The following is a 27,949-nucleotide window of genomic DNA, read 5'->3' on the forward strand; positions in this document are numbered from 1 at the left end:
AGCTGGGAATGAGGAATCCAGTTCTGGGCGCCCAGGCGGGTGGCAGCCACTTGATTACTGGTGCTGTCACCCTGCCTCCCAGGGTCTGCACTGGCAGGAAACGAATTGGGGGCCAAAGCTGGGACTCGAACCCAGGCACTCTCGTGAGGGATGTGGGCGTCTTAGCCAGCAGGCTAAATGCCCACCCCCTACCAAAAACATTAGAAATAAATGATACAGCTCTCTACAACCTCCTATAAGAGTCAGAAGCCGAGTGGAAACTTCCTAACTCACTGTATGAGGCCAGCAGTACTGGAATACCAAAGCCAGACAGGGGCTTCCGAAGAAAACTGCAGACCAAGAGTTTCCTTGAACGTAGACAAACTCCTCCACAAAAGAGTGATGCATTGAATCCAACAATTTGTAAGAATTGCATAACAGGACCAACTGAAATTTATCCTAGGTATGCAAGGTGGCATCCGCATTTGAAAATCAGTTAATTTAATCCATCAGATCAACAGGCTAAAGAAGAAAAGTCCATGATCATATCAATGGATGGAAGAGAAGCATTTGATAAAACCCAATACCCATTTGTAACAAAAACTCTCACTAAACTAGGAATAAAGGAGAACTTTCTCAACTTGACAGATACCTATCAAAAACCCTCCAGGTAAAACAGGCTAATGGTGAGAAACTAGAAGCTTTCTCACTAAGCAGAAACAAGGCGAAGAAGTTCCCTCCCCACCGCTTCTCAGCGCCGTACAGAAGTCCCAGATGACGCAGCAAGACAAGGAAATCGAAGGTCCAAGTGTTGGAAAGGAAGGAATACGACTACGTTTGCAGGTGGCACATCCACCTCAGTAGAAAATCCTTCTCCTTGGAACTGACAAGAACTTATACAAAGTTTCAGGGGACACAGTTGATACACAGAAGCCAATTTATTCGGAAATGCCAAAATGTGAAAGTCAAGCTGCCTGCCGGCGGCTCACTAGGCTAATCCTCTGCCTTGCAGCGCAAGCACACCGGGTTCTAGTCCCGGTCAGGGCGCCAGATTCTGTCCCGGTTGCCCCTCTTCCAGGCCAGCTCTCTGTTGTGGCCAGGGAGTGCAGTGGAGGATGGCCCAAGTGCTTGGGCTCTGCACCTGCATGGGAGACCAGGAGAAGCACCTGGCTCCTGCCTTCGGATCAGCGCAGTGCGCCGGTCACAGCGCACCAGCCACAGCGGCCATTGGAGGGTGAACCAACGGCAAAAGGAAGACCTTTCTCTCTGTCTCTCTCTCTCACTGTCCACTCTGCCTGTTTAAAAAAAAAAAAAAAAAAAAAAAAAAAAAAAAAAAAAAGCTGCCCTTCAGCAGGTGGGTGGATTCGCGGTGGTACCTTTAGAGAATAGAATGTTACTCAGGGCTGAAAAGAACTGAGCCATCGAAGCCACCGGAGGACACGGAGAGACCTTAAATGCACACTGCTAAGTGAAAGAAGCAGTACGGAAAGGCAATACGTGGTACGACCCTAATTACAACACATTCTGGAGAAGCAACGCCACAGAGACGCGAACACATCGGGGGTCCACAGCGTCGTATGCAACCAAGACGGTTTAGTGCAAGAGTTCCGAAGTTACCACGGCTGACTCACCGCAAGGGCTTGCCCGAGCTCATCCTGCACCCCTCCCCTCCTGCCGAGTTTTGGTTCAGTAGATCCACGCTGGGGCCCAAGAATTTGTGTGTCTAATGAGTTCCGCTGCCTGGGGGCTTTCCTCCAAGTCTGTGATGGAATCTAGGCTTTTGTTGTTGTTTAGGTGTTTCCGCCTGGGACCGCCGCGCCTTGGCCCGAGCGTGTACATCCTGAATTCATGAGAGGTCTGTGGACATTGCCTGGGGAGACAGCGGGGCCCCTCCGAGCACCTGGGGAGCAGAGCTGGCCCCGGGCCCTGCCATCTGTCGCTGAGGGAACACTTCCAGCAGGCAACTGGCACGGAAGCAACTGGAGGAGGAGGAGGGGTGACGACCCGAGCCATGCGGCAGAGGCCAGCCCCTGCTGCTCATCCAAAGTCAAAGGCAAAACTCACCTTGCAGCCAGGCCTCCCAGCTGGGTGAGGCAGCTTCCGACCAGCGTTGACCCTAAATTGTATACACGCCCTCATGTAAGTGACCATTTTCCTCCTAGGTTGACTCTAGGCAAGTTGCTTAATCTCCTTGAACCTTGTTTTTTTAACCTGTAAAACGAGGGTTGTCAGAGGCAGGTGTGTAGCCCAGCAGTTGCGACACCTTTGTCCCACGGCCAAGCACCTGGGTCTGATTACCAGCTCTGACTCCTGGCTCCAGCTTCCCGCCAACACAGACCCTAGAAGGCAGAGATGACGGCCCCAAGTGATTGGGCTCCTGCCACCCATGTGGAAGACCTGCATTAACTCCCAGCTTGCAGTGCAGCCCAGCTCAGCTGGGATAGAGGGCTGGCTTCCAGGCTGTGGAGGGGGGCCCGTCTGGGGATCAGACCACTTCTTAGAAGTACACCCGCCGGCTCCCAAGCATCCAACCCCTAGCTTCTTGCTCTGTTCTTTTGTTTATGTTGTCTCACACCTGTCCTGCTCCTCTTCTCCTCCTGCCTGTCCCTCTGTCTCTGTCTCCGTCTCCCTCCTGCCTCTGTGTTATTCTCAGATCTCTCTGGAGGGATGCTGTGATGCCCATTTTACAGTCAAGGGAGGCAGGGCTCCAAGAAGTGCCGTGGCCTGCCCGAACCGCCCGGCGTAGAGGCAGAGCCGGGGTCCGGTCTGCACCCCTGACTCGAAGCCCTGGGGGAGGGGAGCTCAGGCAGCCGTGGTGACATTGTCAGGGGAAATGGCCTGCCCTGGAGGGGCCCTGAGAGCCTCCTGTGCTTTCTTTCCACTTCCTGGACCTGAACTGGAAAAACCCACACAGGGGCTGCCTCCCACATGATTCCTGAGTCACCCAGACACAAAAGCAGGAGCCCAGCCAAGCGAATTCACAGAGCCCGCACTTACTCTCCAGGGACGGAAAAGTCTCCTTTTGCATTTCCACCCGTCCTTCATAAATGTATTAAATGCCCCGCCCTTGTCAAGAAAATACAAGGGAGTATTTCTGAAGCCAAAGTAGAAGCGCTTGTGTGTGAAGCCCCTCCTCTGGGGCCAGACCCAGGCTTACTCCCGGGAGACAATGAAGAGCCAGACATGGCCCTGGGTAGGGAACTCTGGGTCCACCGGGGAGTGACACAAGACAGGTCATCCAGGAGCCAGGATGGAAGTGTGTCTAGCAGGTGCAATGGGAGGCGGGTGCAGAGAACTGCATTTAGCTCATTCAGAGAGTTCAGAGAATGCTGCCTGGAGGAGGTGGCACAAAGTTGGGTCTTAGAGGGTAAAGCAGGATGTAAGGAAGGCAGCAGGACCGACAGCAGTGAAGCAGGAACACGGAGCAGAGGATGGGGGGGGGCAGTAACTAAAGTCCTTGCATCAGAGTTCTGCCAACCACCCCCAAAGGGGACCCCAAAGTCACCCAGAGTAGCCGGGCAGAGCTGTGCCCTGACCTGGAGGGGGAGCGTGACTGGCACTGGGGCAGAGAAGTGCCCCTTGTCTCTGCTCAGAGTCACTTGTAAGTAGGGCCAGGAGCAGGAGGAGCCCAGGGCGCAGGTCAGGGCACACCCCTCGCCCAGGCGGCCCTGGGGCAGAGGCTCCTCAGAGTGCGGGGGAGGCAGTGCCCCAGGGGCTTCCTCAGGGGCAGGTGAAATGGGCAGAGTCTCCCTGGGCTTCGTAGCAAGAGGGGCTAAGGCGGCCGGCAAGCTCAGGCAAAGGGGGACGCAGGGCCACGTCTTCCTCACCTTGGGGGTCAGCGTGCTGCAGACCCCCAGGTGCAGAGCAGTTCCAAGGGGGGCACCTTGGCTTTCAGAGCCCGCCTCATATCCCAGCCGCTTTGTGACGGCCCAGGAAAAGGCACCCCTGGGCGGGGCGAGCCAGCAGCAGGAAGCGGCTCTGGGCTGAGGGCAAACAGGGCTTGTGGTTTCCTGGACTTCCCAGTCTCAGGAGCTGGGGAAGAGGAACACAGCAGCTGGCCCGGGCACGGCACTGCCCCTGGCCCCTCTGCTCCTCTGCCCCAGGGGGTACAGAGCATCCGTGGAGAGCACGCACACATGAGCACACGTATGCGTTCTTGTGCCGAGCCTGGCCACACTTCTCTCTCTTCCCTCCATTTGTGAGACTCCACCGGCTGGGGTTGGAGCAGAAGTGGGATATTTAGGGGCTGGCATTGTGGCCCAGCGGGTATAGCCACCACCTGTGACACTGGCATCCCTTATGGGCACAAGTTCAAGTTCTGGCTGCTCCACTCCCAATCCACTCCCTGCTAATGTGCCTGGGAAAGCAGTGCTTGGGCCCCTGCACCCATGCAGGAGCTCCTGGCTTCGACCTGGCCCAGCCCTGGCCATTGCAGCCATTTGGGGAGTCAACCAGCAGATGGAAGACCTCTCTCTCTCTCTCTCTCTCTCTCTACTCTCTATAACATGACCAAATAAATAAATCTAACTTTAAAAAAGGAGTTCTTTATTCCTATGCCCAATGGCAGGTAGGGAGTAGGAAGCTGAAAAGCATGGGCTCTTGGAAGAACAAATTATAACTCTTCCTTTTTTGTTGGTTAATTAGTTTGTTTGAAAGTAAAATTTATACAGAGAGGAAAAGACAGAGCTTCCATATGCTGTTTACTCCCCAAATAGCTGCAATGGTCAGGGCTGCGCCAGGTTGAAGCCAGGAGCAGGGGACGCCATCTAGGTCTCCTACATGGTGGCAGGGGCCCAAACACTTGGGCCATCCTCTGCTGCTTTTCCCAGGCCACCAGTAGGGTGCTGGATTGGAAGTAGAGCAGCTGGCAGTGAGCTGGTGCCCATATGGGATGCTGGCATTGCAGGAGGGGGCTTTACCAAGTGAGAGGGGCTTTACCAAGCCCATGAGAGGCTGTTTACCCCACCCGCCCTGAACAGTGACCCCCTCCCTGGCCTGCTCCTGAAACTGGAGATGGCCCCCTAAAATTTATACAAAAATGTGGCCCCTTAAAGTTCCCAAGAAGCGCCATCTGGGGTGCCACATATGCTACCGGAATTTGGGGTGCCATATGATTTCACCATATGCTTATTAATAAATCCCCAATATTAATAAGCCCAAGAGCATTCTTGCCTAATATTTAGAGAAGAATTCTAAATACCGGCACAGATAAACGAGGCAGCATGGTACATTATAGGCTTTGATTTAGTGCAAAAGATGCAAAGGAGAGTGAGAGCTTTATTAAGAGAGAGAGAGGTAATTCTGGGTTCATACCAAGCACCAGAAACCAGCCACATGGAAGAGTATCTAGGCCAGGAAGCCTAGGGCAGGTGGCCCGATGGCCATGTGCCCTGGAGGCACAGAGCTACTGCAAGCCCCCTCCTGGCAAGAGGCCAGGGAAGAAGAGGACTGGGACACACTGTGTCCTAGGCTTTTAACCCACTTCCAAAGGGGAGTGGTTAATTAACCTGATTGGCTGGTAGACACCCAGGTGTGGCCAGGTAGGGGGATGAGGTCACACAGGGGCGTGGTGAAGGCGTGGTCTTCCAGCTCACAAACCTAATGGATTGTAACCTGTATGCTTGCCTACTTCACTCCCAGTGTGAGCTTACAAAAAGCCCCCACACTCAGCCTCTGAGGCACCCTGGGGCCGCTCTGCCTGCCACACAATGACTGAAGGCTCCGCCCTGTCCTCTGTGCCTCCTCGCCTGCCCCCACTGTCTGCTGGGCAGCCCGGCAGCCTCCAGCTGCTAACAGGTCCATGTCCTCCCACCGCCACCACCTCCATGGCCTCGTAGAAGGTAGAGTGGTCACTCAGTGATTCCTGGACACTTGAGGGATAGCTCTGGCCCAGCTGTGGCCCTGGAGCTCTTATAGGCCTGGTGCCAGCTGGCTCCTCCCCAGTTGGCTGATCCCACACCTCACAAGGACCCTAGGGCCCTAGCTGGGACCAGAGGGACTACAGAGACCAGGGCAGGCCGGCGCTGGGAGGACACACCCCTCCCCCATAAAGGGAGGATATGAGCAACAGGGAAGAGGAGTGGGGGAACAAAGGCAGGAAATGCCTCCCTGGGCTGGGCAGCCCTGGGGAAGGGGAAAGTGGGATTTCCGCCTCAGCCCCCAGGCAGGAGGGAGATGAAATGCAGGCTCCCAGGCCCCATTACTTTGAAAAGCTTTCACTGGACGCCCTCAAGGGCCCTTGCCCGGCTCGTTCCTGCTCTTTCATCCTCTCTGATCCTAGGAGCTCAGGCTGCTGCCAACAGAGCACCGCAGAAGGGTGGCTTCCTCCCATCCCAGGGGCTTTGAGCGCTCCAAGTCCAAGTGGAAGTGAGGAAATCCAAGTTCAAGGTGAGCTCTCCTCATGGATGCAGTGGCTGCCTTCTCGCCATGTCCTCACACGGAGGAGAGAGACGGAGCTCTGACCCCTGTTCAGCCGCTTCCCAGGGCACTAATTCCGTTACAGGGACCCACCCTCACGCCTCATCCCCACCTGTTTGTGTCCCAAAGGCCCCTGTGTCAAATACCAGCACATCTCCAGCTGCAGCTTCAGCACCAAGTTTCAGGGAACCCTAGCACCGTTCTTCCCAAACACCTTCCATGAGCACCCCCCCCCAGTAAATGGGGCTGGGTGGCCCCACTCTGCTGTAACCCCCACGTACTGTGAGATCTTCATTGCTCAGCTGGTCTGGGACCACTCTCAGGGCAGGGACAGAGCCACGCCCACCACTGCATCCCAGGGCCAGGGCCTGCCATAGAGCAGGTGCTCAGTAAAGCCGATGCCTTCTCACAGCTGCCCTGACTTCCTGCTCTGGATCCCCATGGCCTCGTCCTCTCACCTCCCGCCTTGGCTGAGCAGGAGGTAGATTTGTACGACTTCTACCTCTTGCCTGGTGCCTAAGTCCCACCTTCCTCAGAGGACATCATCCAAGAACAGATGCATTAGTGGCTTCGAGAAGTGGTTCTTTGGAATCTTATTTGTGGATGGAGAGGGAATGGAGGGATCAAACCATTTTTTTGAATTAATTTATTCTGTTTATTCAAGAAGCAGACAGAAGAGATCTCCCATTGCTGGTTCATTTCCCCAAATGTGTGCAATGGCCAGGACTGGGCTGGGCCAAAGCCAGGAGCCAGGAGCTCCATCGAGGTCTCCCTCGTGAGTGGCACGGCCCCAATTACTTAAGCCATCACTGCTGCTTCCCAAGGTCTGCATTAGCAGGAAGCTGGAATTGGGAGCAGAGCCAGGAGTTGAACCCAGGCCCTCTGATGTGGGACGGAGGCATCCTAAGGAGCATCCTAACCATGGTGCCAAAGGCCCGCCCGCTCTCTTTGTAAGCCAGCAAATGAATCAAAGGCAGAAAGCTCTGAGCTGAAGGCCAGAGGCCCCAGCCCTGCCGCTGATAACGAGCCTCCTTTGGTGAGCACCGCTATGTGCCACGGGCCATGCTGGGTGCTTTCATTGCATTATCTCACTTAATCCTCACTACGACCCTCTGAAGGAAGTGTTTCTACTGTTGTCAGCAACGCCCCCACTTTACACAGGAGGACACTGAGGTGCAGAGTTAAAGAAACCCTGCCAGCAAAGACAAAGGCAGGTCCGCCTGATCTCACAGCTAGGTGCACCCTGGACTGCGGCATCAGGCTGGGCTCTGTCTTCACAGCTCTTTTTTTTTTTTTAATTTATTTGACAGGTAGAGTTATAGACAATGAGAGACAGAGAGAAAGGTCTTCCTTCTGTTGGTTCACTCCCTAAATGGCCGCCACGGCTGGCGCCCTTCGCTGATCCAAAGCCAGGAGCCAGGTGCTTCCTCCTGGTCTCCCATGCGGGTGCAGGGCCCAAGCACCTGGGCCATCATCCACTGCCTTCTCTGGCCACAGCAGAGAGCTGGACTGGAAGAGGAGCAACCAGGACTAGAACCCGGTACCCATATGGGATGCCAGCGCCGCAGGCAGAGGATTAACCAAGTGAGCCACGGTACCAGCCCCCACCTCTGCCCCATTTTTTCCAGGAAGAAAAACCTCTGGGCATCCAGGGACAGCCCACAGTCCTGAGTGGAGCCGCGGGTGCGGTGGACATGAGGGTGGACGGGCACCCACAGTGAAGGGATCCAGAGCCTGATGGAGGCACCTTGGGATGCATGTGAGCACCCGTGTCATGTGTGTCCAGGTCCTGCCTGCTGGCCAGGCCTGAGCCTGGGGAGGAGTTTGCCCAGGGCCCCAGCTTCACCCCACAGCAATCTTGCAGGTAAACCCCGGCCCCAGGTGAGCAGGCACCTCTCCCTCTGCACACCCACTTCCTGGAGGGGTGGCGCCGATGATGGGGACCAAAGCCACTTCTCTGGGCTTCAAGTCTTATTCCTAAGGGGCTGCAGGCATCTCTTTCACCTTGGCTTCTGGTGCCCCTGTGGTTGGCTTTGAGAATCGTATGGTGTCTGGCACAGTGATAAGGTCACAGCTTGGCAGGCTGGCATCCCATATGGGAGGACCTGGTTTGAGGGCTGGCTCCTCTGCTTCTGTTACTGTAGAACTATAAGGGTCCTTGTCTTCACACAAGAAAGAATTCAGGTGTGAGACAGAGAGTAAGTGGAAAGCAAATAGCAAGGTTTATTAGGTCAGGGACATCCGTAAGAACGGATGGGCACCTCCCCAGACAGAACCTGAGAGAGAGCGCCCAGTCGCTCAGACTGGGGGAGAGCGAGGTTACATGGTTGAGTGGAGAGAGTACACCTGGGCAGGCCAGACAGGTGGCTCAGCAGAGAGGCAGAGGGCTGAACGCACTGTTCAGTTGAGGCCGGGGGTTTTTAAGGGGATGGGTCCTGCCTTCCTGCCTCTTCTCCTGGAACAAAGGACTTTTTGGATTAAATACTAAAAATTCCTTTCTGAGTATTCCCCCTGAAGTTATCAGGCAGGGGGAAGCCTGGCTGGCCTTGCTCCACCTTAGAGGAAGGATGGTTATCGGGTAGGAGGAACAGGGCGTTTGAAGTGCAGATACGGGCTGCACCTGGAAGGTTATCTGGATGACTTTGAGATGCGGATGTGGATGTCAGCTCCTTAGGCCTTTGTCACACACACAAGCTCATATCTGACTTCCTACCTAACACTTGCAGCCCTGCTTCCCGCTAGTCCACACGCTGCGAGGCAGCAGGTGATGGCTTGAGGACTTGCACCTCTGCTACCCACCTGGGAGACCCTGGCTGAATGCTGGCTCCTGGCTTTGGCCTGGCCCAGCCCTGGCTGTTGCAGACACTTGAGAAGTGAACCAGCAGGTGGAAGTGTCTCTCTGTGTTTCAAATACAATAAGAATACACGAGTAAATAACGTTTTAAACACTTTGACAGCTGTGAGGCAGAGCACTGGGGCAAGCGTCACCCAGGCTAGTTACGACAGGCAGAAGGACAGGCGGGTACATGCATTTGTGCAGCCCAGGGGCTTTGCAGAAGGCTTGCCTGCACCACACTTAAACCTCGGAGACGCGTTCTTTCCAAGCCCTGCTCCATTAGCGTAGGCACGAGAGAGATCCTTGCAGAACCTCACGTTGATCATGCTCCCCGCCAGCGCAGCTTCCACGCCCTCCCCACCGTCTCACCCCCCACCCACCCAGCCAGACCCCTCTGGCCTCCCTCGGAGGCAGCCCCACCCTGTCCGCAGGTGGTCCAGGCCCCACACCGAGGCCTCCAGGTCAGCTCTGGTCAGCTCCCCCTGGTCTCCTTCACAACCTCCCACTGAGAGTTTCCCAGCAAAGCAGAAACCGCGGCACTGGCCAAACCTGTGGCACACGACACAGGGCACCAGGCCGCGTCTTGGGCTGCACACCGCCGAGGGCCAGTGACTCACCAAGATGGCGCCGTGTGGCTCCCCAGCTGGGCCCCTGGTGTTTGTGGTGCCTACTTAGTTGTATTTTATTTCCTTAGAATGTCTGAGTTGATTATATTTTACTTTTTATTTATTTTAAAGGCAGAGGAAGAGAGACAGACTCTCTCTCATGAGCTGGTTCATGTCTCATGTAACCACGACAGCCAGGGCTGGGCCAAAGCAGAATCAGGAGCCAGGAACTCCATCCAGGTCCCCCACAGGGGTGGCAGGGACCCAGCCGACTGAGTCATCACCTGCTGCCTCCCAAAATGTGCATTAGCAGCAAGCTGCACTCAAGAGTGGAGCCAGCTGCCTCCATTTGGTTGAGAAAGACAGGATTTCGCTGTTTTACGGCTGGGCAGCACTCCGTGGTTTGTGTAGGCCGCGTTTTCATCCGGTGATCAGTTGATGGACACGTGGGTTGATTCCATGTCTGGACTATTGTGAACTGAGCGGCAATAAGCATGGAGGTTCTGCCTGAGATTCTGACTGGGGTGAGGTGACACCGCATCGTGGTTTTGATTTGCGTTTCCCTGATGGCTAGCGATCCTGAGCAGCTCAAATACCGTGTTTTCCCTGATCTGTGCTAACAGAGTACAAAAAATTAATGTATATTAGCAAAATCAACATTTTGAGAATTGATTTTTTTTACAAGATTTATTTATTTATTTGAAAGAGTTACACAGAGAGAGAAGGAGAGACACACACAGAGAGAGAGAAGTTTTGCATCTGATGGTTTACTCCTCAATTGGCCACAATGGCTGGAGCTGAGCTGATCCGAAGCCAGGAGCCAGGAGCTTCTTCCTGGTCTCCCTGCGGGTGCAGGGGCCCAAGGACTTGGGCCACCTTCTACTGCTTTCCCAGGCCACAGCAGAGAGCTGGACTGGAAGTGGAGCAGCTGAGACTCAAACCAGAGTCCATATGGGATGCCGGCACTGCAGGTGGCAGCTTTACCTGCTAAGCCACAGCACGGGCCCCGAGAATTGATTAATTTTTACAACTCTTGTCTCTACTGTTGTGGAACAGGGCTTTTTTTCTTTCCTTTTGTTGAATTCCTTACTGATGGGGGTTCATCTTATGACCATAAAATAAACTGTAAGTATATCACTGTAAAGTAAAAGAAAGGCAGGAGGGAGGGTAGGGTGGGAAGTATCACTTTGCTCCTAAATCTTTATATATGAAATACATGAGATTTGTTGACCTTAAATAAATTTAAAAATTGTTTAAAACTTAAGTTAGAGGCCGGTGCCGCAGCTCAATAGGCTAATCCTCCGCCTGCGGTGCCGGCACACCAGGTTCTAGTCCCGGTCAGGGCGCCAGATTCTGTCCCGGTCGCTCCTCTTCCAGTCCAGCTCTCTGCTGTGGCCCCAGAGTGCAGTGGAGGATGGCCCAAGTGCTTGGGCTCTGTACCTGCATGGGAGACCAGGAGAAGCACCTGGCTCCTGGCTTCAGATCAGCGCGATGCGCCGGCTGCAGCGTGCCGGCCGCGGCGGCCATTGGAGGGTGAACCAACGGCAAAAGTAAGACCTTTCTCTCTGTCTCTCTCTCTCTCTCACTGTCCACTCTGCCTGTCAAAAAAAAAAAAAAACTTAGGTTCAAATGGAGGCAGGACTCAACCCCAGGCACTCTGATAAGGGAGGCAGGTGTCCCAAATGCCCGTCCCGTTTGACGCTACATGGCGGCGTTCCTTGCGAAGCAGCAGCACCTGCTAGAGGAATGAGTGCACCACTGGGTGTTCAGCAGGCGTTTCCAGGAAAATGCTTCTGAGGTTCCCCTCCGGCTCTCGCCGCACGGCCCCACATGCGAGGACCTCGTCTGTGCCGCTGTGGCCTTGGCTCTGAAGCACCCTGGACATGAGCACCCAGTCACCCCAGCTCTGCAGCAGCCCCGCCGGGTCTGTCTCTGATTTGGGACTGCACAGCCCCATGGGGTGCAGGCCTCCGAGTGAGAGGTTTTGGAAACCGTGATGGCCAGAGGAGAGAAGAATCACTGTGGGCAAGCTGCGGCACTGGCTGACTCATGTTTGGGGCAGATGCTCATAGGCCCTCAGTGTTGCAACAGGAACCATGACATTCTACTCTGGCCTGCAGAAGTCCGAGGCACAGCCGTGTAATGGCTTATCTTCACCGTGGGCAGAGCCGGTGGGGAGGTGATTCAGTTGTTTGGGAAAGAGGCTGAGGTCTAAGTGGAGCCCCGAGAAGGTTGAGGACAGAGGCCTTGATCCTGGGGGGAGCATCGGACGGCCCCCTGCAGGGAGAGGCAGGCCCGGGGCCCTGCAGCAGGGGCACAGGGGTGAGGGAGCCTCAGGAGAAGAGCTCTCACCAGGGCCCAGGCCATGCACCCCTGCGCTCTGATTTCCAGGGCCCAGCTCTGATGCTTTCCCATCCCCCAGACTCTCCCTGGCTTCGACTGTGCACAGGGAAAGGCCCCGTGTCCCTGTCTGGGGTGACATGGTGACCGGGGGCAGGAGATGACCTGCGGGAGAGGATGGGACGACCCGGGGTGAGAGATGGGTCAGCCGGCGCTGGATGGTGCCCACGGGAGCACTTAGGGGAACGTCGGGGAAAGGGAGTCCTGGTGTGCAGAGCTCTTGGCGCCTCAAAGGCAGGCTGGAGACTCGGGGCCCACGGTGGTGGCATGTGCCGCACTGGCACTGCAAGCAAGGTGGCTGAGGGGGTCAGGGCTCCTCAGCTGCCTGCGTGTCCTCTGGCTAAGTGGTCCCCCACTCAGCACTGGGGTTCCAGGGAGGCCCCGTTTGCCCCGCCGACACCCAACCTCAACCTGGCCCAGCCCACTGCACTCACTACTAGGGTGCTTCACACAGCCCATGGGGAGCAGTTAAGATACCCGCACCCCATATTGCAGGGCCTGGGTTCGAGTCCTGGCTCCAGCTCCTGACTCGGGTTTCCACCAGTGCAGGCCCTGGGAGGCAGCAGCGATGGCTCAAGTGATTGGGTTCCTGCCACACCAGCGGAGGACTGGGTTGAAGTCCCAGCTCCTGGCTCTGGCACTGGCCTAGCCCCAGCCATTTGGGGCACTTGGGTAGTGAGCTGGCTGATGGGAGCTCACTTTCTCTCTCTGTTGCTTCCTCTATCTCTCTCATAGTTTTTGCAAAATGGAATTAAAAGGTAAGTTTATTTTGGTGTAAAAAATATTTAAACTCATGCATAGTTTTTTCCTAATATACGTTTCATGAATTTTTGAAGAGTTCTTATGTGGGGAGCAACTGGGAGCAACTCGGACTAGACTAAGTTACTGGAATTAAGACTTATTCTATGCATCTGCTCTCCCACAATATGGCGCTGGGAGAGGAGGAAACAGCTTCTACACAGCTGCCTCCAGTTCAACCAATAAACTGTAGGACCTGCTCCGGATTGGAGGAGAGCAGCGTACTCGGCGTGTGGGCAGCAGAGTTGGGATTGGTGGAAGAGGACTATAAAGGAGGAGAGAGACAACATGCACCAGGAACATCTAAGGGGAACATCTGAAGGAACACCTGTGCAGCCCCCAAGAGAGCCGGCCAGCGGTATGCCGCTCCCCCCGCGGAAGTGGGGAAAGTGGCAGGGGGAACCGCCCTTCCACGGAGGTGGAAGGGTCGGTAGCCAACCCGGGAAGAACCAGCAGCAAACCCGGGGAGGGCCGAGCAGACGAAAGAACAGCGCAGGGTCCTGTGTCGTTCCCCCACGAAGACGGGGAGTGACATAATGGTGCCGTGACTCGGATATGAAGCCTAGGCAGGGTTTAGTGTCGTTCCTCCATGAAGAGGGGGAGCGACATCTTAGATGCATGCATTTCAAAATTGTATGCACAAAAAATAACTTAATTCTATATTTCCATGAATACTTTAAAAATATCTGTTTGTTTGAAAGGCAGAGGACAGAGAGCAGGAGAGACAGTGGCTCCTCCATCCGTTGGTTCACTCCCCACATGGTCCCTTTCTAGCCAGGCCAAAGCCAGGAGCCAGGAACTCTATCTGGATCTTCCACATGGTGGCAGGGGACCAAGGACTTGAGCCATCACCTGCTGCCCTCCCGGAAGCCGGACAGGAAGCAGGGCAGCCGGCACTGGAATCAGCACTCCAACAGGGGATGCTGGTGCCACAGGCTGCATCTAAACCCACAGCCACCACACCAGCCCCAAACTTTATGAAGTACCCTCGTCCCTTCTGCCTATTCTCCATGGCTCCTGCTGGTCCCACAGTCAAGTCTGGGCGGGAGGGAGAGGATGCGGCTTACCAGGCAGTCACGTAAATTGCACGGACGTCAGCACTGTGATGTGCTGGGCTGACGGGAAGAAGCAGGGAGGAGAGTGGTCCCTTTCTCCTCGGGGCAGGCAGACGCAGTCTCACTTCTGACCGGGCATCACACTGAAGTGGATTTGTTCAGATAAAGGCAGAGGAAGGAGAGAGCTTGCAGCCCGTCACGTGGAGGGGGCCCACGACTGGCCTAGTGCTCACCAGATTGGCCGTCTCACGTGTACACGGAGGAAAACTATGATTCCCAGCCTCCTTGTGGTTAGGCTGAGGCACAAGCCTGCATCTGGCCAACGGAGTGAGTAGCAGGAAGGTGTACCTCTCCCAGGCTAGGGCGTAAGCCCCGTGTGCTGCTTCCCCTACCGGTGTGGGTGGGAAGGGACGATCCCATGACGATGGAACGGTCTGCGATCAGTGCTGTCACCTGGGAAAAGCCTTGTAAGAAAGCAGCCTGGCGTTGAACTTGGCCTGAACAAGAGATCAACTGTGACTGTTGGAAGGCACTGTGCTTTGGGAGGTTTATCTGTTGCTGCGGTACCACCAGCCTTGCCTAAGTCGCTGTGGGAGGCCTAACACTGAGAAGTGGGATCTGAGAGTTGTCTTCAAGTACAGCACCCTCACGAGCCAGGTGGCTCCAGCAGCCACCACTAAGGCCAGTGGGTCAAGTGGCTCCTTAGAGGGACTTGAGCCTCCACCGCTGCCTCCCAAAGTGCATATCAGCAGGAAGCTGGAATCGGAAGTAAGCCAGGACTCAAATCCAGGCACTCCGATGTGGGACGCAGGCATCCCAGGCAGCATCTCCATGGGAACGTTCTGCCCAGCCCTGGATGACTTGTCTTGGCCATCAGGGAGGTAACCGTCACTGCTGGTTTTCATGGAGACTGAACTGTCCTTTGTGAGGCTTTTGCAGGGAGGCTTCGTGGACAGCTGGATGTAGGGACATTCTAACACTGACATCTGACGTGCAATGCAGCCATGTTTGCTGAGAGTCATTGAATTAGAGCAACTGGGATGGAAACCGCACCACTCCCCAGAGCGCTGGGCACCACTGAGACCTCTGGATGCATTCTAAGATCACCATCCCGCCCAAGAGGACTCCCAGGAAGGGAAGCAGCAGGACCCCCAGCCACACGAAGGGAGGTCTTCAGAGAAACCGTTGAGGCAGGAAGGTCAGATTCTAGTTGTTTCGGTTTTGCCATCCCAAGGAAACAGCAGATGGGGATGTAGTCTGTGCTGGAAACGTCTCCCCCTCTTGTCTGGCCAACCCACAGGCCAGTGTGTGTAAACAGGAAGATGAGCTGGGCTCTCCTCTTGCTAAGCAACCTTGGTGAACAAGAAAGGAATCCTAACGGCTTCTGCCACCTCAGCCCCAGCCAGATGGGCCTTTTCTCCCCCCATCCCTCAGGAGAGAGAGTCATCATCCCCATAACGTCCTTCCTCAGTCTGTTTGGAAGAAGGACCCCTTCTTCCGGAACATTCCAGGACATCAGGAGCCTCACCCAGAGTGGGATTAAGTGGCCAAAACCAAATTTACATTTTGATAGGATGCGGTTAATCCTTAGCCATAAACACAGAGTCCGCCACTATCGGGAAGATGTTCCTGCCTCAAGAGCCCAGGCAGCAAACGCTGGCTTCCCCCAGACAAGCCCGGTCATCGAGCCTCCACGGAGACGGAGTCAACAGGCCCTTCTGCTTGGGGAACGTCCTCTGGTCTGACCCAGCTCTCCTTGGCTGTGGGGAGCAGCCACGTGGCCAAGGACAGTGGGCGCGGTGAGGCTCTGACCTCAAAAGGGAGGTGGCCAGCTGAAGCCCCAGAGTGCATTTGCAACTTCATGCTGAAGAACTGACATTGTGAATTGCAAGAGGAAGGGAGAAGGACCCACGTCACCTGGGGGCTCTGTCCTTGGCCACTTAGTGGACGATCAAGGGCAAATCTCCCAGAAGGTCACTCTCAGGGCCTTCTGACTCCTCTCTGTGTTTCCAGGACCTCAGGATTCCCCTGTGCCAGAAGAACCCCTCACCCATAAAGACTGCAGCACACACCTGCTGTGGCTGGGTGCTTTATTTGCAGACTGAAGAATGCTACATACAATCCACTGCACGGTCCAACACAAGTATACTTGGAGTAGAAATGACAATACAAAAATACCACTCTTGCCAGTAGATGGAACTGCCCACAGCTCATCCCAGTCCAGACCCCAGGAACACTGGTGTTTAAGGTCAAAACAAGAGGAACTATTGTAGAATGAGGAGGCACAGAGCGTCCAACCCATGCTATTGCTCCCATAAGATCCTGGGCTGGAGCTGGGTGGGCTTTTGGTTGTGTGGCCATTTCTGCCATCTTCAGACCCAGTCACTTTCTCCTCCAGAGAGGGAAGAGAAGTTTGTTCGGTCATTGGAGGCCCTCGGTGAGGAGCTGGGACAGGGGCTGCCCCATCAGAGCCAGGTGGAGCCCTGGGCCACAGACCCACTCTTTCCTGGGGCACATTTAGGCTGGACCTGCTCCCCAGGACACTACTGATGGGAAAGCTGAGACACAGGGAAAAGACTCCACCCCTTGGAAGACAAGGAGAGGGGGGAAGGGAGGTTAAGAAAGGGGTTCTCTGCCTGGTTCTTCCTTCAGCAGGTTCTAGAATGTTCTGCAGATGCCAGTATCCACGTCCTGCACCTTGCCCCTCCCCAGGACTAAGCCCTCTTCACCTCTTGGTTCTGAGGGAGCTGAATCCCAGAGCTTTGAGGGCATGCCCAGGGAAGTCGGAGGTGGCCCCTGCCCGCTGCCCGGGGAGTCCACAGGGCTAGCGTTTCTGCCAAGGCGGCAGGTCTCCTGAAGTGGCAGGCAGCTCCGCCAGCCAGCGGGGTGGTCATCAGGCATTGAACAAGTAGGATGAGGCTGAAGGACCCCACAGATGCCTCCCTGCTGCTCTCTAGAGCCTTTCGCGAGGCAGGCACCCCGGGAGCAGGAAGCCAACCTGAAAATCGAACAGGAGAAACCTGTGTGTTTGGGGCACGGGAGGGATTCCCCAGCCAGCTGAGACTGCGAGTTGCAGGGGAGATGAACTCCAAACTCGACCTTCTAGGATGGAACAAGAGGTAGTGGTCAGGCCCTGGGCCGCATACTAGTGGACCCCATAGTCACTCTCCAGGGAGGTGGGGTGGCAGGTCGGGCAGAGGACCAGGGATGCAGAACAGGGGCAGGGTGGGCCAGCGCCTCGCTTCCCCTGGCCACAGGAGCAAGCTACAGGAGAATGCGCCCTTGGACTGCGAGACACCAGAGCAGGCATCAGCGCTGTTGGTCTGGTTGCATCTGAGGACTCTAGGAGAATACTGTGCCAGATACTCCCTGGTGTGTGTGGCAGAGGGACAGAGCAGGGACATTGCCAGTGGCACATGGCCCTGGCCTCAGTGTCTCGGAATACCATGTCATGAAGACTCTGGCATTTTTAAAATATTTATTTATTTTGATTTTATTTGAAAGGCAGAGAGAGACAGAGACCAATCGAGACCTCCCATCTGCTGGTTCACTCCCCAAATGCCCACAAGAGCCAGGGCTGGGCCAGGCCAAAGCCAGGAGCCCAGAGCTCAGCCTGCGTCTCCCACATGAGTGGCAGGAACCCAAGTACTTGAGCCACCGCACTGTCTCCCAGGGTGCACATTAGCAGCAAGATAGAAGCAACGCCGGGACTGGAACCCAGGCGCTCCAACATGGGCCGCAGGCGTCCCAAGCAGCGGCTTAACCCTGCACCAAACGCCTGCCCTGCCCCTGGCGCTTGAACCGTGAACTAAGCCACCTCTCTCCCTGCTCCCCATTGCCTAGGCCTGGCTCCTGGGCAGATGGATAAAAGCTCGTGGAAGGTGTCCATTGGCAAACTTGGTTAAAGACACAGGCTTCAGGCCCCAGTCCGGACTCCTTGGGCTTCAGTGCCGACTTTGTCCAGGACCCCACACATCCTCCTGGGGAGCCCAGTCACCACCTCTGCCTCTGACACTGTCACTCCCCATGTGCCTCCTCTCTCCTCGTCCCCACCCAATCTTCCCTACCCATCCTAGGGTGTGGCAGGGCTCATTTTAGCCACCCATGTCCCATCGTCAGGGGACAGCGACGCGTCTGGACAGGCATCATACATGACAGTAGCGGCCCTGGAGAGCCCTGGCAGGTGAGCACCCACAAACCCCCTCCCCTCCCCTGTCCTCACACTCGGCACTCCCAGCCCAGCTGCGCTCTGCAAACCTCCTGCTCACAGTCCCCCTCCCACAGCGCCCCCAGCCTGGCAGCAGAGGCCCCCACATACAACAGTCCTTCTGGGCTGAGCAGGCTGGAGCAGCCTCCAGGAGCCAAGGGCCCTTGCTGCAGCCCAGGTCCATCATGGGACCCCTCCCCCGCCCCATCCAGCAGAAAGAGGCCCCATGTACGGCGAAGCAGGAGGCAGCTGGGAGCAGGCTCAGGACCCAAGTCCCCCAGGCGTCCATGCTAGGCCAAACTGCCCAGGGGAGACCCCCCAACTCCGGGCGAGTTTGGGGTGTGGAAGGCTGGATGGAGCTTAGCCAGCAACTCGGGCTCCTCGCCCTGGGCCCCGCTTTTCCCAGAGATCTCAGGGGCGCCCAGCGGGTAGGCGTCCCTGGCCCGGCCGGTCCTGGCGCAGGTGAGGAAAGCCAAGCAGGCTCCGCGGAGGCGGGCCAGGTCCCTGTGGGTGGTCTCGCTGACGAAGCAGTAGAGCACGGGGTCAGCGACGCAGTTGAAGCTGGTGAGGAGGAGGGAGAAGTGGTAGGCATTGAAGACGCCCTTGGCGAACTCGCAGCTGGCCTCCCAGACGCTGCGCACGACCAGCAGCACGTGGTAGGGCAGGAAGCAGGCCAGGAAGATGACCACGGTGCTGAGCACCAGCCGCTGGATCTGGTCCTTGCGGCTCTTCTGGGTGCCGTGGCTCCGGCGCACGGCACGCAGGATGCCCTGGTAGGACGCGAGCAGCAGGCAGATGGGGAAGAGGAAGCCTACCAGGAAGCGGTAGTAGTTGATGCCGCGCTGCCAGGCCTGGATGGGGTAGTGCTCGAAGCAGACGCGGTGCCGGTCCTCGTCCTCCACGACCTCCTGGTGCCTGAGGAAGAAGACGCTGGTCAGCAGCTCCTTGGCCCAGATGAGCACGCTGACGCCCACGGCCGCCTTCAGGGTGCGGAACTGGTGGAAGCGGAAGGGGTGGGCCACGGCCAGGTAGCGGTCGATGGAGATGCAGCAGAGGAAGCCCACGCTGATGTAGATGTTCTCGTAGAGCAGGATGCCGCACACCTGGCAGGACAGGTCGCCGTGCGCCCAGTGGTCGTGCTGCAGCACGTACTGCAGCCAGAAGGGCAGCGAGCAGATGTAGAAGAGGTCGGCCATGGTCAGGTTGCACAGGTACACGCCCAGCTCGTTCCGGGCCTTGATCTGCAGGTAGCCGAAGTAGAGGGACAGGCAGTTGGCTGGGAAGCCCACCACCAGCACCGTGATGTAGACCACCGGCGCCAGCGTCTGGTGGATGGTGTGGTCGATGGTGCAGCTCAGAGAGGAGTTGTCCGCGGTGATGTTCCCCATCTTTGGGCCTGGAGGGGCCTCCCCCTTCATGAGGTCAAGGGCAGGGCCAGCGCTCCGCTGCCATCTTGCTCAGACAAGGCGGTCCAAGGTGTGTCAACGGCTGTGCCTCACTGGGTGGGTGAGCCCCTGTCAATCAAAGGAGGGAAGGACTTTGGATGACAGTGGCTGCCGTGCGTACAGCACCTGCTGGGCGTGCCAGGCGCTGCTCTAAACGCTTTGGTCATTCACTCTAGAAGATCTACCTGCCAGCTAACCCCCATTCCACTAGAACATCTGTCTGGGCCACACATGGAGGCGCTGCGCTCTGGCTGGGGTCTCCCCATCGCTCTTCCCTGGCTTCCCTTACTAACTCCTGTCCCTGTTTGTTTCCCTGGCCCTCAGTGCAGCCAGCAAGGCCAGGATTCTGAGGAGCATGAACCCGTCCTACGCCCAGCTCCTCCATGGGAGGCTCGGGGCAAAGACCGGTTCCAACCCCGCACAACAGCGAGGGCACCAGCCACCCTCGTCTGCAGCAGTAAGCACCAGTCCCATTTTCCCCCTTGTTCACAGGACACTGGGGCCACAGCAGCAGGAGAGGCCCAACCATGCTCGTGGCCTACAGTGTTCCAGCAAGAAACATGAAAGCCAAGCTTCCGGCCGGCGCCGCGGCTCACTAGGCTAATCCTCCGCCTTGTGGGGCCAGCACACCGGGTTCTAGTCCCGGTCGGGGCGCTGGATTCTGTCCCGGTTGCCCCTCTTCCAGGCCAGCTCTCTGCTATGGCCAGGGAGTGCAGTGGAGGATGGCCCAAGTGCTTGGGCCCTGCACCCCATGGGAGACCAGGAGAAGCACCTGGCTCCTGCCATCGGATCAGCGCAGTGCACCGGCTGCAGCATGCTAGCCGCGGCGGCCATTAGAGGGTGAACCAACGGCAAAAGAAGACCTTTCTCTCTGTCTCTCTCTCTCACTGTCCACTCTGCCTGTCAAAAAAAAAAAAAAAAAAGAAAGAAAGAAAGAAAGCCAAGCTTCCACCAGGTACCAGCCCATGGGCGCCTCCTCCCCGCCCCTCCATGGAGCCTGGACAGGGCTCTGCACCACGCTGTGCCAGTTGCCGACCTTGTCTGAGCCTCATTTTGCTCACCTGTACAATGGGGATAAACACACTGCAGGGGTCAGTCAGGGCAGAGTCAACTGACAGATGTGCAAATGCACAGGATGAAGAGGGGGAGGAAGATGGAAATCTTGGCGTGGGCATGGAGCCTAGGCATTGAGGCACCAGTGTCCCCTAGGGGAGAGCCTGGGTTTCCAGCTCCAGCTCCCGGCTCCAGCTTCCCACTGAAGCAGACCCTGTGGGTTCCCGACAGCCGCGTGGGAGACCTGGAGGGAGTCCCATGGCAGGCACTGGGGAGTGCAGCAGAGGATGGGTGCTCTCTCTCCATCTATGTGCCTGTCGAATCGATCGATAAATAAAATAAAATCGTACTCAAATCAGTGAAAGGCCACTGTGGGGAGCAACCCGGACTAGACTAAGTTACTGGAATTAAGACTTATTCTATGCATCTGCTCTCCCACAATATGGCGCTGAGAAGGGAGAAACAGCTTCTACACAGCTGCCTCCAGTTCAACCAATAAACTGTAGGACCTGCTCCTGATTGGAGGAGAGCAGCGTACTCGGCGTGTGGGTAGCAGAGTTGGGATTGGTGGAAGAGGACTATAAAGGAGGAGAGAGACAACATGCACAAGGAACATCTATCTGAAGGAACACCTGTGCAGCCCCCGAGAGAGCCGGCCGGCGGTGTGCCGCTCCCCCGCGGAAGTGGGGAAAGTGGCAGGGGGAACCGCCCTTCCACGGAGGTGGAAGGGACGGTAGCCAACCCGGGAAGAACCAGCAGCAAACCCGGGGAGGGCCGAGCAGACGAAAGAACAACGCAGGGTCCTGTGTCGTTCCTCCACGAAGAGGGGGAGCGACAGGCCATATTGTTGAGAATTTAAGGAAGAAGGTTCCAGATACACAAATATGTTTGAGAGGAGAGAGAATGTTTTGCTTTCATCCCGCCTCCAGAACGAAAGGCGTGTGCTGCTCTAATACTTCTCTGCCGGGGAAAACGCCATTGTCCAAGCCAGTGTTCTTCTTTCCGAGCTTTTATCTGTTTTAATTTTATTTGAAAAGCAGAGACGCCAAGAGAAAGAGAGATCTTCCATCTGCTGGTTCACCCCCACCACCACCACCAAATTCCCGACACAGTGAGGACTGGGCCAGGCCTAAGCCAGGAGCCCAGGACTCTATCCAGGTCTCCCTGTGGGTGGCAGGGACCCAAGTTGTACGTTCTCCGGCGGCTGGATGGGAAGTGGAGGAGCTGGGACTGGAACCAGCACTCCAGTATGGGATACAGGCTCCCCAAGCAGCGGCTTCACTCCCTGCACTGCGCCCACCCAGATCCCACGCCCGCCTGGATCCCACGCTGTCAACCTCGGTTCTCTATCCTTTCCCCCAAGCACTCCCTTGACGACACACTGAGCACAGATCTGCTGCTTACCTGTTTTGTGCTGTGGTCCTTCCAAGGGGGCCAATCCCAGTGATTTCTCCCAAGCCTCGATTTCCCAGGAGACACAACGCCGCCGGGTCAGATTCACCTCCCTGGTCCTCGCACGGCTCTGGCCTGGAATCAGCGATGGTGGCGGAGGAGGGCACCTGTTGTCATCACGGTGAAAACACCTAACATAAAATGTCCGTGTCAGCCTTTTCCAGGCCAGGCCTGTGACAGGCAGTTCCCATTGCTGCTCAGCCATCCCCACCATGCACTAACAAGCAGAAGTCTTCCTCTTGCAGAGCTAAAGCCCTGCACCCACTGAACAGTGACTCCCCAGCCCCGTTCCCCTTTCTCTCCGGGGACCTCAGGTACGGGAAATCCTGCAGTGCGTGCCTAGTCTGTGCCTGCCTTAGCTCACTCAACATCATGGCTTCAAGGTGCAGATGTGCAGAATGTCCTGTGGGTTTTTTTAATATTGTATTTATTAATTTGAGGAGTTACAGACAGAGGAGAGAGAGAGAGAGAGAGAGAGAGAGAGAGAGAGAGAAAGGTCTTCCACCCACTGGTTCACTCCCCAGATGGCTGCAACGGTTGGAGCTGCACCGATCCAAAGCCAGGAGCCAGGAGCTTCCTCCAGGTCTCCCACGTGGGTGCAGGGGCCCAAGCACTTGGGCCATCCTCCACTGCTTTCCCAGGCCATAGCAGAGAGCTGGATTGGAAGAGGAACAGCCGGGACTAGAACCAGCACCCATATGGGATGCCGGCGCTGCAGGCGGAGAATTAACCTACTGTGCTACAGCGCCGGCCCCGTCCTGTGGTATTAAAGCTGAGCGAGGTTCCGTCACACGGGGGCCATCCTTTGTTTATCCACTCATTTCTCAGTGCACGCTTGGGTCATGTCGCCTTTTGGGCTGGTGCGTGTAATGCTGCCTCCAACGTAGACGTGCCGAGTACTGTTCAAGTGCCATCTTTCAGCTCTTGGAGGGGTACAAACATGCTTCGAAGAGTTTGTGGGAAACACTCCTTCTCTTAATTTCATTTCCCAGCAGCTGAAGTGCTCCAAGTCCGCAGAATTGGAACAGCCGGCTCGGGGGCAGCTCTGTTTCTGCCCTTCTCAGAACCACCACCCTTCACATCCCCACGGGGGAGCTCGTTTGTCCGTCTCTCCTTAGATGATTCGGTGATGAGACGAAGACAGGAAGGAGCAGCCGAGCCTGTGACCCCGAAATCTGCCCTCCACCTGGTGGGTCGGAACCGAGCCCCACTCACCTGCCTCTCGCCCGCCATCCCGACCCTGCATCCCAAGGACACACCTGTGCAGCCGAGGCTTTACCAGGCATGGTGACGGGGGCACCCACAGCAGCAGGAATCCCAGACAGTCCCCAGGGACGGCACCTGCCCCGCGCCGTTCCCGTCTCTGGATTCACCCGTGTGCTGCACGTCCACGTAAAGGCTCCCACAGGAAGTTGAAGCCCAGACACAAGCAGGGGCCCCTGGCTCCAGAGCGAGCAAAGCCACCTAGCAAACACGTCCTGTCAGGCTTCGGAAATCCCCCGAGAGCCACCAAGCCCAAGCCTGTTATTTGCCAGCGGTTGAAGGGACGGATGTGTGGGGTGGGGTGTGGCACCGGCTTGTAGCTTCCTCTTTCTTGGGCCCAGAGCAAAGCTAATTCTGGCAACGAAGTCAGAAATACCCGAGCTGGCAGGGCAGAGGGGAAACGCTGACTAGGTGGAGATGAGATGTACAGACCCCTACGTCCATTTGCCAGCAAAGAGAAGGTGCTGGGCTCCAGAGCAGCAATTCTTTCTTTTTTCTTTTCTTTTTTTTAAATTTATTTGACAGGTAGAGTTATAGAGAGTGAGAGAGAGACAGAGAGAAAGGTCTTCCTTCTGTTGGTTCACCCCCCAAATGGCCGCCACGGCTGGTGCACTGCACCGATCCGAAGCCAGGAGCCAGGTGCTTCTCCTGGTCTCCCATGCGGGTGCAGGGCCAAGGACTTGGGCCATCCTCCACTGCACTCCTGGGCCACAGCAAAGAGCTATACTAGAAGAGGAGCAACCGGGACAGAATCTGGCGCCCCAACTGGGACTAGAACCCGGGGTGCCAGCGCCGCAGGCGGAGGATTATCCTAGTGAGCCATGGCGCTGGCCAGCAATTCTTGAACTTGGTGCATCAGAATCCCCGGGGGATGGTCGAGACAGACAGCCGAGCCCCGTCCTCCTGAGCGTGGCACTCAGTGGGTCTGAGATGGGGCCCATGTCCAACAAGCTCCTGGGTGGGGTGGGTGCTGCTGGGCCGTGGACTGCACTGTGCATAGCAAGGCACAAGGAGGGTCTGCAGGGTCCAGGGTGCAGGCCCTGAGCATGTGTCCTGCACGTGTTCCCGAGGGAGGGAGCACAGGTGGCCACGGGGGCACCTGAGACCCAGCAGAGCGTCTGGACAGAGCCAGGGTGCCGCCCACAGACTGAATCAGGCTTTCGAGAAACAGTGACTGACCTCGTTCGAGGGCTCCCACCTTTGATCTGCAAAATACTTTTTGGGTTACAGAGCATTTCCTCTGTATTGTCCTCATTTACAGGCGGGACGCTGGGGTCCAGTGAGGGGAAGCAGCCTGCTCAGCGCTGGACAAGCCCTCCCAGGATGACCGCAACACTCCCAGCAGTGGGCACCAGAGGGAAACCAGGGTGGCCCCCAGACTGCCGTGTGCACAGGTGACCCCGTGGGCATCTCTCCCACACATTAGCTGTGGGTTTACTCTTCGCGCCCCATGCGCTCTGTGGGATGGCACCTCCTCCGCAGGTCCGTTCCCCTCTACGCTCTGATGACGCCCAGGCTGAAGCTGACATGAAGCTGGCGTGCTCCGTGAGGCCACGCTGGGCCCATCGCTCTCCACCACTCTGCTCTTGGAAGGGGCATCTGTCATCACGTTGGGTGGCTGACCTTCACCTTCCTCCCTCGTTGCCATCCACAGCACCCAGCTAATTCCCGATTCGGGTCATTTTCAACCCCTCCTAGGTATGCCCCACACCCAGCCCCTCCTCTTCAGCCCCCTCGCCAGCACCCTAGATGGACTTGACCAGGACGTTCTCCCCAGAAGTCAGTGTAACAGCCTCCTGCCGGGCTTCCTGTCTCATCTTGCTCCCCACAAAACCATCCCCTAAAACAGTGAACCAAGTCAGACCTTACTCCAGGCATGTCTACAGCCGTTTGCTCATCCAGCACCCATGCGGTCACCCATGTACCACCACTCCTTGAGAATCTGTTATGTGGAAGGAAGGGTTTCACTCCACACTGGCCCCTAGTGCCAAGTAGCTTTTAGTCGGATGGGGAGAGAAGGTAAGTGAAGCAATGCTACGGAGAGCCCAGGGTTTCCCGGGACTTCAGGGGGGTGACCCAGCCAGTCAGGAAGGGCCCTCCTGAGTGAGAGGCGTGATGCGAAGCCCAGAGGAGGAAGCGCCTCCCAGGCAGGGGAGTTTCTGCCTGTGGAAAATGTGTGCAGCAGGCAAAAAGGCATGAGGGGAGGATGGCACCTTTGGGGAACTGAAAGTAGCGCGGCGCGCCTGGGGCTGGGCGAGGGGGCCTGGCCAGACAGCAGCCAGCCAGAAGCTGCACGCACTGACAGTGATTAGACCTCATTCGAGGGCACAGCCAGAGACAAATCTGAGAGCTTCCTCAGAGCCTGGTCCTCAGGGGCTCCCAAAAGAAATACTTACTGGATGAATGGAAGGCTGGAGAAGTAGCTGGGGGGCAGATGAATAGATGAGGGGGTGTGTAAATGGATAGATGGGTGAGGAGCGTGTGGACAGATGAGTGGATGGATAGGTGGGTGAGTGGAGGGTGGGTGGGTGAGTGCATGGGTGGGTGGGTGAGTGGAGAGTGGGTGGGTGAGTGCATGGGTGGGTGGGTGAGTGGAGGGTGGGTGAGTGGAGGGTGAGTGGGTGAATGGAGGGTGGGTGGGTGCATGGGTGGGTGGGTGAGTGGAGGGTAGGTGAGTGCATGGGTAGGTGGGTGAGTGGAGGGTGGGTGGGTGAGTGGAGAGTGGGTGGGTGAGTGCATGGGTAGGTGAGTGAGTGGAGGGTGGGCGGGTGAGTGGAGAGTGGGTGGGTGAGTGCATGGGTGGGTAGGTGAGTGCATGGGTGGGTGAGTGGAGGGTGGGTGGGTGAGTGCATGGGTGGGTGGGTGAGTGGAGAGTGGGTGGGTGAGTGGAGGGTGGGTGGGTGAGTGCATGAGTGGGTGGGTGAGTGGAGGGTGGGTGGGTGAGTGCATGGGTGGGTGGGTGAGTGGAGTGTGGGTGGGTGAGTGCATGGGTGGGTGGGTGAGTGGAGGGTGGGTGGGTGCATGGGTGAGTGAGTGTATGAGTGGGTAGGTGAGTGCATGGGTGCGTGGATGAGTGGAGGGTGGGTGGGTGAGTGGAGGATGAGTGGGTGAGTGGAGGGTGGGTAAGTGAGTGGAGGGTGGGTGGGTGAGTGCATGGATAGGTGGATGAGTGGAGGGTGGGTGGGTGAGTAGAGGGTGAGTGGGTGAGTGGAGGGTGGGTGAGTGACTACATGGGTAGGTGGGTGACTACATGGGTAGGTGGGTGACTACATGGATAGGTGGGTGAGTGGAGGGTAGGTGGGTGACTACATGGATAGGTGGGTGAGTGGAGGGTAGGTGGGTGACTACATGGGTGGGTGGGTGAGCGGAGGGTAGGTGGGTGAGTGGAGGATGAGAGGGTGAGTGCATGGGTGGGTGGGTGAGCAGAGGGTGGGTGGGTGAGTGGAGGGTGGGAGGGTGAGTGCATGGGTGGGTGGGTGAGCGGAGGGTGGGTGGGTGAGTGCATGGGTGGGTGGGTGAGCGGAGGGTGGGTGAGTGAGTAGAGGGTGGGTGGGTGAGTGGAGGGTGGGTGAGTGACTACATGGGTAGGTGGGTGACTACATGGATAAGTGGGTGAGTGGAGGGTGGGTGGGTGACTACATGGGTAGGTGGGTGAGTGGAGGGTAGGTGGGTGAGTAGAGGATGGCAGGGTGACTACATGGGTAGGTGGGTGAGTGGAGGGTGGGTGGGTGGGGTGTTTCGGGGTTGGGTGTTAGGACAGTGGAGACATCATGAACAGAAATAACAAAGTGAGAGGGAGGGACACTCAGGGCCTTGCTTTCCCCCATTCCCCGCTGCAGCCAGCTCTCTGTCCCACCACTCCCTGGGGCCAGGCACCAGCAGGTGGAGGCCACCCTTGCCAGGAAGGCGCCGTCTTCCTCAAAAGCCAAACATCGCAGTGGATGCTGTCGTGTTGTCTAAATGGAAAAACGTGGTGGGAAGCCAGAACTGAACCGCGTCGGCTGCGAGCCCCCCCGGCCAGGTCCGTTTCCACGTGCTCGTCCTCTCAACACCACTCTGCAGATGGAAGAGCGGAGGCCAGGAGAGAAGAACCGGCTGCCCAGGATGCCGCGGGAAGGATGCGGCACTTGGCCTGGTGCGCTTTTCCTGTATTGCGCACGCTGGGCCCATTGATCGTGACTGTCATTGAGCAACAACTGTCCCCTTCCAGGCTTAGCCAAGCTCCGGACCTCACAGATCCACTGTGCCGGCCACCAGCCTGAGCCCTGGGCTGGCCTCCTGCACCTGTGGGACGGCTCTCTTGGGCCAGGCATTCCCTCACCACCCACGGAGGAAAAGCTGCCACGCACCCAGCCCATGGCTTCCCAAAGTGGAGAGAGCGCCAGGGAAAGACTCACAGCAATGCTCGGTGACCCAGCGAGGAAATGGAGCAAGACGCA

At 57.0% G+C, this 27,949-nt stretch overlaps 1 protein-coding gene and 1 long non-coding RNA gene across 6 annotated transcripts in view; one reads left to right on the forward strand and one right to left on the reverse strand.

Annotated features, from left to right (window-relative positions):
- Positions 1–5,516: 5,516 nt before the first annotated feature.
- On the forward strand, positions 5,517–27,937 carry LOC127484617 (uncharacterized). The gene is made up of 6 exons (XR_007911706.2): positions 5,517–5,819; positions 6,260–6,366; positions 8,025–8,260; positions 18,167–18,273; positions 24,772–25,208; positions 27,350–27,937. It is a non-coding gene; the product is annotated as an uncharacterized lncRNA (long non-coding RNA).
- Positions 17,567–27,949, reverse strand: part of GPR68 (G protein-coupled receptor 68) — a 29,284-nt gene continuing 18,901 nt past the window's right edge. For 3 of the 5 annotated variants that reach the window (XM_017349478.3, XM_008272121.4, XM_002719600.5), the window contains exons 2-3: positions 22,200–22,378; positions 17,567–19,811 (exon numbers count right to left, since the gene is read on the reverse strand). In XM_017349478.3, the coding sequence (XP_017204967.1) occupies positions 18,588–19,715 (1,128 nt within the window). In that variant the 5' untranslated portion in view covers positions 19,716–19,811; positions 22,200–22,378 and the 3' untranslated portion in view covers positions 17,567–18,587. Of the gene's footprint in view, positions 19,812–22,199; positions 22,379–23,506; positions 23,724–27,949 lie in introns of those variants that run through there. The other 2 variants (XM_017349476.3, XM_017349479.3) reach the window with 2 other exon arrangements.

Source organism: Oryctolagus cuniculus, chromosome 20 (genome assembly GCF_964237555.1).
Source record: "Oryctolagus cuniculus chromosome 20, mOryCun1.1, whole genome shotgun sequence".
Classification (NCBI taxonomy): domain Eukaryota; kingdom Metazoa; phylum Chordata; class Mammalia; order Lagomorpha; family Leporidae; genus Oryctolagus; species Oryctolagus cuniculus.